Source organism: Teleopsis dalmanni, chromosome 2 (assembly GCF_002237135.1).
Source record: "Teleopsis dalmanni isolate 2A chromosome 2, ASM223713v2, whole genome shotgun sequence".
In the NCBI taxonomy this organism is placed as follows: domain Eukaryota; kingdom Metazoa; phylum Arthropoda; class Insecta; order Diptera; family Diopsidae; genus Teleopsis; species Teleopsis dalmanni.
In genome coordinates this window covers 43,437,073-43,447,011 of record NC_051847.1, presented here as the reverse complement: position 1 = coordinate 43,447,011, position 9,939 = coordinate 43,437,073, and the positions used below count along the sequence as shown (strand labels likewise).

At 30.0% G+C, this 9,939-nt stretch overlaps 1 protein-coding gene across 3 annotated transcripts; it reads left to right on the top strand.

The window, feature by feature from the left end:
- Positions 1–6: 6 nt before the first annotated feature.
- Positions 7–9,311, top strand: LOC119682963 (putative dual specificity tyrosine-phosphorylation-regulated kinase 3 homolog). 3 transcript variants are annotated; one of them, XM_038096547.1, is made up of 6 exons: positions 7–377; positions 490–2,703; positions 4,970–5,964; positions 6,776–7,388; positions 7,459–7,854; positions 8,778–9,311. In XM_038096547.1, the coding sequence occupies exons 2-6, from the start codon at positions 1,815–1,817 to the stop codon at positions 9,143–9,145; spliced, it is 3,261 nt and encodes a 1,086-aa protein (XP_037952475.1). In that variant the 5' UTR covers positions 7–377; positions 490–1,814; the 3' UTR covers positions 9,146–9,311. The 3 variants fall into 3 exon arrangements, with proteins under 3 accessions (XP_037952475.1, XP_037952473.1, XP_037952472.1); XM_038096545.1 differs by having other exon boundaries at positions 7–2,703; positions 7,459–7,674; positions 7,732–7,854; XM_038096544.1 differs by having other exon boundaries at positions 7–2,703.
- The last annotated feature ends 628 nt before the right edge of the window (positions 9,312–9,939 follow it).

The window sequence follows — 9,939 nt, the reverse complement described above, 5'->3', positions numbered from 1 at the left end:
CAACAGCTCAGGTATCAAGTCAGATATATCCGAAGGACATACTCTACAGCACTGAAGAGGAAACGAAACAACAAAACAATCGTATTTTTACCAATTTATTGCGTTTCAATCTTTTAAGTGGCATATGCGGTCGTAGAAATTTTTATGGTAATATTCCGAGTAGTAATAGTGGTACGGAAGCAGCTGCAAATGGAGAGGGCACAACTAAAACTGATGTAGCAAAAACTCAAACAACAAAAGAGTTTATAATACCAGCTGCAACGGTTTTTTCGTTAGCAAAATCAAGTGCAGTAAATCAGCAATTATCAGCTAGTAAAAAGGATACGACTATAACGACAGTTAACACAACCTGTGCTACAAGTTTTATAACTAAATCCGTAAGTCCAGCATCGAGTTCTTTATTAACGAACCGACGTCCAAATTATGCTTATTTTCAACAACAAGAACTTTATTATCCACATAAATCTCAAAAAACTGGTCGAATTTCAGGCACACCACCACCAGCGGAACTGTATCAGGAATTGAACTTAGATGATTTGGAACCAAGCACCAATCAACAAGCGCAGAAACACCGTGGTTTACTAGTAACTCGTTCGTTATTTGATGTGTCAGCAACAGCGAAGCGTATAGCTAATAATAAGGATTTCAATAAAGTTGATAGTTTAGAGCAAAAAACTGCGGATGAACAAAAACCGGCTTTGTATAATCAGTTTAAGAGACGTCTGAGAACACAGTGTTGGCCACATAATAGTAGTCTAAACACTGCTACAGATTTGCGCAGCCAATATCAGCATTCATTTCCATTTTATAGTTATGCTGGCACATCCAATGATGGTGTGCCTATAGAATTTCCCCAGTTGAATGATAAGTCCAATATTTATTATCATAAGCCTAAAAAAGTAGCCACACGTTCGCTGGAAGAAGACGTTACAAGAGAGGAACCAATACCTGATTTATCGCATTTCTCAACCTATAAGGATTATATAGAAACTTCGAATAATTACTGGTTGCAGCAACAGAAAGCAGCTACTACAGACGCGAGTGGATTTGATACAACAACAGCAAATAGCTATCGTGAACTACAGCAACAAAGTTCTTTGCCAAGTTATTTGACCTCAGCACCGATACTACTAGCTGCACTTACAACTCCACAAAAGCAAGGCGCAGCAGTATTATTAAACAAAAACTATCCTTATCAACACCAAAATCCGCAACAGAATATAAAAACACAACTTTATCGCACCAAGAGTAGTAGTACAAGACCACCTTTGACAGCACAAAGTTCATTTACTGCCTCACAGAGTGTCGGCACAAATTTATCATTCTTAGCACGGCAACACTCATTCGACGATGATGAAGAGGATCTTGAGCTTCTTTGTTTAAGTGATGTCAAATCTGAAACAGATATAGCAACCAAAAGTTCTGTATCACGACAGTTGCTGTTACATACGGGTGCACGTTTAGAACGTCAACAAGAACTACATAGCGGTAGCTGCGAATCAACTCTGTCCACAGCGTCTACTGCAAATAGTGAGCGATTTACCACAGCTGTAGATGGTAGCGAGGATAGTTCAATTGTAGCACCATTTAATGTTTCCTATAATACGCTGTTCGAGAGTTCTATCCAAGAACAATCACAATATAATTACTTAGCGCCAGAACAAGAACGTCATGAATATATACCATTTAGTTATATAAAAACCACATATAGTGCTCCCATTCCAACGGCAACCGTGAAAATAACAAAACCTGCAACATTGACATCCTCAGAAAGTAATACAACAGCACTTTGTAGTGATCAGCATGTAAAGGTAATGATGCCTATGTTGAAGAAAAATCAAACACAACCACAGCAACAGCAATCGAGCACGTCCATTACATCTTCATCAAGTTCAAATAGTTTAGAAACTCATACCATACCCACACTTATGCTTGGGCAGCGCACTAATTCCGTTGAATGCTTACGTTATGATACTGAATTAGTAGATGATAGTGCAGCTGAAACAAAATTAACAAAATACTTATCAGATAGTTTATACTTAGGTGATAATCCAAATTCAACTCAAATCAAAAATATATCGAATAAATCGGTAATAGAAGCATTATCAACAAAACCCACTACAACAAATCTGTTAACCGAGCCAATTAGTTACCAAACAAACGTATTAACTGAAAGTATAACAAAAACAACAGCAACAACAACAACGAGCAACGGCTCAGCTTGTAACAATAATAATTTCTCATTACAATCGAATGTAAATATTCTAAATAATAATCATAAGAATCATAGCGGTACCACTAGAAAGAATATTTCCATACAAACAATACAAAACGATACAAAATTAATTTATAATAATAACTCAAATTCAGCAATGGTTGGCACACAGACTCAACAACAAATTCATCACTCAAATAACCATCATCACGTACATCAATTGCAACGCTCTTCACTGAGCAGTGATATAGCTTGTGTGTCTACAACAATTCATTCACCGACAATATCATCATCAAGTGCCAGTACTGGCGCAGGCAGGGAACAAGTACTTAATGATGCACAAATAGCACACAATAGACATGTTGTAGCCACATTAGCTAATGAATCTAATATAACGTACAACGACTCAAAAAGAAATTCTCAATGCACTGATCTACTCTCGCTCCATGCTAGTAAAGCTGGTAATGCAACCATAAAACACGAACAAGGTATATATTATGGATAAGTAAAGATCTTAAAATAATTTTTAGTTAATTGTAGAACTTCAAATATTATTTGAGCTATGAAAAGATTTCAATACCTTGATGTTCGAAAATGCTAGTGCTCGTGCACAGCTGTCCTTTCGATCGAAAATGCTCTAATACATTCTAACAGATCTAATTACAGATCTTAAAATAATTTTTATTTAACTTAGTTACCTTCAAATATTATTCGAGCTGTGCAAAAATTTCAATATTTTGATGTTCGAAAATGCTTCTCCTCGTACACAGCTATCTTTTCGAAAATGTTCTAACACTTTATGATGTATATGTTATTTAAGACTATTAAATAGGGATCGAAAATCATAATTATTTTAAAAATTTTTAAGAAAAAAGGCAGCAACTTATAGTTGACAAAATTTCTATTTAAGTTTAAAATTATTCTAACAACTGTCATCGTTAATATATATAATAATAATATATTATATAGGCCGTGTGTGAGTTTGAGTAAATTGAGGTAAAGTAAATTGAAATTTTCTACGGATTTTTTGCATTGCACTTATGTAAATATATATTTATTTACTTATTGCTCTTATGTAAATATTTATTTATTTCCTTATTGCACTTGCTTATTATTTTTGGTTAAAAGTTTTCAAATTTATTTATTTATTTATTAAACATCATAAAAAATTTTCACAATGGTAACACCTAATTTACCTAATTTTTATCTAATTTTATGTATCTAATAAGAAAAAAATACAATAAAAGGCTCGCAGAACATGTTAATCTCTTAGTAAGAAATCTCGCACATCTATCCTCTACTTCGCGCCTAAAAAGAGCTGACCGTTCAGCTATTAATTAATATTCAATAGCTTGAAGTAAAAACCGCACCTTTCTTTTAACTGATCTGATAAAGTTGAACTGCTTTCTTAATAAACCACCTAACATTCAATCCAATGAAATTTAACCCATTGATCTAAGTGAGGTTCGTGATATAAGGTTTACTTATTTTATTTTATATTATGTATAGGAAAAATTAAAATTTGTAATATGTAATTAGAGATAGGATTTTAGAATTTATTGTTGTTAGAGTAGGTGCAATGTGTTTAAATATATACATCTCGAATATTTCTTCGAATATTTGAAGGTTTCGATCCAAATGTTGGATTTCAAGTATAATCAGGCCGCCCGAATATTCAAATGTAGGGAAAATAGAGCACCTCAAGCACTAGTTATTGTGCTGCGAATTAACTTAAATTATTTTAATGTTACTTTGAAATCTTATTAATTAATTTTTTGTTATTTGATAAAAGCTTAAAGCAGAATTGCTCTTCGCGTAGCTCAAATTTCTCTGAATACTTAAGGGTTTCGATACAAATGTATTTCGATTGACTTCAAATATACTATACTTGGGTTGCTCAAGTATCATAATGTTGTGAACAAAGAACACTTTGAAGCAGTAGCTCTCTGTATGAACTTAAATTACTTTAATTTTATTTTAATTTAATATTTCAGCAACTGAGTTTTTGATGTTTAATAACAGCTTAAATTAAAATTTTGTATCTATAAGGTAATTTCAAACCAATTATTGTTTCAAACAAGCTTTGCTTAAAACAAACTTTGCCTTATAACGAATTTTATTTAAATTCCCTTAGAGTTTGATTTAAGTGAAAAGAACTGGGTATAGTAGAACTTCGCTAATATATATTAGCGATATATATTTCTACACTGTAAAGTAGAGATGTTCATAACATCCAGATTAATGAATCCAATGATTGTTTCGAATTATAAGGAACATAATGTATATTTTGCAATTTCAAATTTTGTTCGGATCACGATAGAATGCTATTTACGGAAGTTTCGGATTATTGAAGATACACTGTATTTTATATTTTATAAATATTTTCTTGCCAATTATTCAAATATAGAATAAAGCAATAACCGTTAACAATAGTAATATAAGTATTGGTTCTCCTCGTTGTGTAGTATAGAGCGCATTTATGCTTATTTTAAATAATTTATGTATTATTAGTTATTATTGATGTTATTATAATATATTCAAGTATGATATTTTTTATTATAAATCATATATAAACTAAAGTAATATTATTGACGTATATTATATATTGTACACATTAAAAATTTTTATTTTTATATTTTTTATTTACTAAATTCTTGGATAAGTATATATAATATATATTGAATAATATTAATATTAAATATTGATTTTTAATGAAATATATTAAAAATGTTTATAATTACTTTTTAATTTCAGCATTATCACTGCCGAATATGTCTGTGAGTAGCATAAAAGCATCTGCTATTACAACTTTAGGTACAAATGGTTCATCATCTTCATCGAATAATAAAGCAAGCATTTCATCAGTATCGGGAATGTTAGTACCATGCACTTCAGGAACACCAACAACGACTGCAGTAAATATTTTAAGTACTCGAAAATCATCGAATGCAACAGCATCTCCATTGAAACAAACATCTGAAATATCACATTCAAATATTGGTGCTTTAGTGCCAATGCCAAATACACTCTCCACAGAAACGTATCCATTTCATGAACAAATCATTATGTCAGGCCAACAGAAGTGTGCATTGCAAGAGAAACCAAAAGCATTAGTTGTTTCACCACAACAGGTTATGATACTCTATATGCATAAATTAACACCATATGAACGTACAGAAATACTTGGATATCCACAAATTTATTTCATTGGAGCTAATGCAAAAAAACGTCCTGGTATTTTTGGTCCAAATAATTCAGATTATGATAATGAGCAGGGCGCTTACATACATATACCACATGATCATGTTGCTTATCGTTATGAAATGTTGAAAATAATTGGTAAAGGCAGTTTTGGACAAGTTGTCAAAGCTTATGATCACAAAACTCACGAACATGTTGCCTTAAAAATGGTGCGTAACGAGAAACGTTTCCATCGTCAAGCACAAGAAGAAATTCGAATATTACATCACCTGCGACGTCAAGACAAATACAATACTATGAACATTATTCACATGTACGATTATTTTACATTTCGAAATCATATGTGCATAACATTCGAATTGCTTAACATTAATTTATATGAATTAATCAAGAAAAACGGTTTTAAAGGATTTAGCTTACAGTTAGTACGAAAATTTGCTCATTCATTGTTGCAATGCTTGGATGCACTTTATAAAAATGAGATAATACATTGTGATATGAAGCCTGAAAATGTTCTGCTAAAACAACAAGGACGCTCAGGCATCAAGGTGAGCTAATTATAACAGTTACTTTATAACAGTTTTCTAACAGTTTTCTAACAATAACTGTTGTTATTGTTGTTAACGGTTTGAGGTGGGTTGGGGTGAGCGACACTTCGTTGTCTGAAAAGAGTACTGACTCCAAGACGAAGATCTCGTTATTATTAAACCATAATTTTTCTGGTTTTTTTCTGGTTTGAAAAAGGATATAAAATTAGTCGTAAAATTAAGAAATCAAGTAAGGAGAGCGACGCATCGTCGTCTGACAAGAGTATTGACTCTGTTATAAAGGTAGGGGTATTACTGGAACTATAATTTCTCTGTTCTTTTAATATGTTTTTCATGTACTTATATGTAGTATGTATATTGTATGTACGCACAATTTGTTCATATATTTGCAAAGATATATTGGGAACCCACCCATTCATTCCAATCAGTCTCTCTTTTTTTGTGAATAAAAATTATCTTTTGTTATTTAGATTGATTTCGATCTCTTATTCTTTCTTGGTTTGACAGTCCATTAAAGACTTATACCAACCAAACAATCTTCGTCCATTAATTTCAATTTCTTACTGCCATTCTTCAGTTATATACTCATAATATGCTAAAATTTTTTTCGCTGTTATATCAAATGTACGTATTAAATGTTTGATATTTAATCGTATATATATCAGAAATAATATAAAGTGATCTGACAGACTTCAAGTATTTTAAACTGATTTAATTTTACTTGTCTCAATTTGACATAAATATTTAAAAAGATATATGTATTATAATAATAAATATTTAATAATAATAATAAATATTTTTTCTAATTCAGGTCATAGACTTTGGTTCATCTTGTTATGAAAGTCAACGTGTTTACACATATATACAATCTAGATTTTATCGTGCGCCAGAAGTTATTTTGGGTGCAAAATATGGTAGAGCAATTGATATGTGGTCATTGGGTTGTATATTAGCTGAACTATTGACTGGTCATGCATTATTTCCTGGTGAAAATGAAGGAGATCAATTGGCTTGTATTATTGAAGTGTTGGACATGCCAAGTAAAACACTGTTAGCAAATGCTAAGCGTGCAAAAGCGTTCTTTAATCCCAAAGGTTATCCGCGTTATTGTACGGTACGCACAATGGCAGATGGTGTCGTTGTGTTGATTGGCGGCCAGTCACGTCGTGGCAAACCACGTGGACCGCCTTGTTCCAAAAGTCTTTCTAAAGCTTTAGATGGCTGTAAGGATCCATTATTCTTGAATTTCATACGTGGCTGTTTAGAATGGGATCCAGATAAAAGATTAACTCCAGCTGAGGCACTTAAACATCCATGGTTGCGTAGGCGTTTGCCACGACCACCAAGTAATGCAAATGGTAGCGGTAGCAGTGGTAATAATGGTATGGGTGGTAGCACAAGTGACGCCCAAACTCCTGTTTCTGGTAAATAATAAAAATATAAAATTAATATTTTTTGCTTCTACATTGTTTATAAAAATTTTTAATTTTATAGGTAGTAATAATGCTGTAGCAAGTAGTGCAGTTACTTCATCAGCTGCTTCGTCTGTTGCTGATATTGGTAGCAATGGTGCGGGCGGCGATTGTCATACAGTGACTTCGACAGCAGGAAATAAAGGCACAACATCTTCAGCAAGTTCGGCTTCCATTTCGTCGACAACTTTAAGTGGTCAAAAGTTAGTCGATCCATTATGGGAAACATTACCAACAAGTAATGGCAATAAAACTAATCGTATATCTACGAATCTTAATATTAAAACCATTACAGCTACTACAGATATATCTGCACCCTCAGAAAACGTAGCTGCTTCTGCACCAGCACAAAGTTCAAATTCTTTAATTGTATCAGCAATGTCATCCTTTTTAACAAAGAATTCGAACAGATGTGGTAGTAAGTTTCAATATTTTTTTGTTTTTACTTTTGCCATCATTTAATCATTAATTTAGTTTATATTGTTTAATATATTTTGGTGTTTATTATAATGTGAAGTAGATAAACAGATTTATCCTTGATATCTTTCATCGAATTTCTCTTGTTTTTGGAATTTTCATGTATATTTTAAAGTCATACTCTGGAAAAAAACTTATTTAAGGAATGTACGGGATTTCTCATATAGTTCTTAAACACATTTAGGACAAAACTGTTTTAAGGCAATTTTTAAATATTCCTTTTTCAAAAAAAGAAGAAGGGAACTTTTGGAAACGCTATCTTTTTATTATTATTTAATTTGATTTTATTATTTTATTTAATTTTATCATTTTATATATTATTTTTAAATTTTAATAAGTACTTAATTTTATTATATTTTATTATTTTATTTCATTTAATTTTATTTAATTTTATTATTTATTATTTAGTTTTATCATTAATTTTTAAATTTAATTTTTTTATTTTACTTAATGTTATTACTTTGCCTTATTTTACTTAGTATCATTATTTTATTTAATGTTATTATTTTTTTTAAATTTTATTTAGTTTCATTTTTTTATTTAATGTTATTATTTTTTTTAAATTTAATTAGTTTATTTAATTTTATCATTTTATTTAATATTATTATTTTTTTAATTTCATTGTATTACTTAATTTTATTCTTTTATTTAATTTTATTAGCTTATTATTAGTTTTTTCTTGAAATAGTAACGAAAGATATATGCTTAGAATCAAATCATTTGTCTAATACATTTATAGTCATCGTATTTAAATCGTTATACATTTTATTATTTCAAATTTTTTATATTAAATCTTTCTTTTTTTAGAATAATAAATTTTTGTAAAATTATAAAATAATAATAAATTTTTGTTTTAATTTTTAGGTAATTGTCAAATTTCTTCCAATGATGGGAATAATTTCAATTCGCTTAAATATATGCCAAACTTGAGTGCATCTTCTTTAACAAATGCAACGAATCCGAACAATATAAACAATGTTGCTACTACTGATAATAATTTAACAGCCGATCTCATAAAATCTACCAAAAATATGCTTAAATGTGCAAATGAAAAATTTGAACAAAATAAAATTGCAAACAGTGGTGCTGTTAGTAGTGCAAGCGATACTGCAGTGCATACCAACAATACTAAGGAGATTTATATGAGTCAAAATCAACGAAATACGCTTCAAACGTCAACGTTGGATAAAACTTTAAACAAATCACTCAAATTAACAAGCAAGCAAATGTAGCAAAAACCATCTATTATTGTTAATCGTATGTTTTTAGAATTAGATACCATCGAAACACGGCAGTACTCTAGTACATAAAAATGTATTATGTTAACACTGCCATTCTAGAATTAGGAACATTAAACACTCAATATATTTTAATTTATATATATATGTAAATATATATATATATATACAGATTTTCTCATTTAATTTGTATTAATTTTATATGACTTCGCTTAATAACTTGTAATAGTTATTTATATATAAATATGTATATAAATGTTTTATGTAAGACTTTGTGTGCTTTTTGTCAGCTTTTAATTTATATATATAATTTTTTTTTTGTTTTATGTTAAGATGAAGATCTCACTAATATACGGTCTGTTCCGAAGAACTAAAATTAGTTAAACAATGAAAAAATGATTTTAAACTAATATCGTAAAATTAGCATTAACTTGAAAGTTTAAAGTAGCTTATTAATGAAATTAAAATAAAATTAAGCGATTTTAAGTAGAGCATAATTCATATATATATATACAACATTCAAAAAAGAAAAAAATAATTTACAATATGCAATTAAATTTAAAAATATTAAAAATTAAAAGTAAAACAAAAAAGAAGGTTCTTAGGCAATAATTGCCTATACAAATTAAATTGTTACATAAATTGGAATTGAAAAATTATAACATCATAAGGTTTATAAAATTTTCTCACAAACTATGTCTGTCCATTTGTTATTAAATATTGATTCAGTGGCAACTTGTTTATAAGTTTTCACGTATGTATCGCAGGCTAAACTGGGCCAGGGTTTT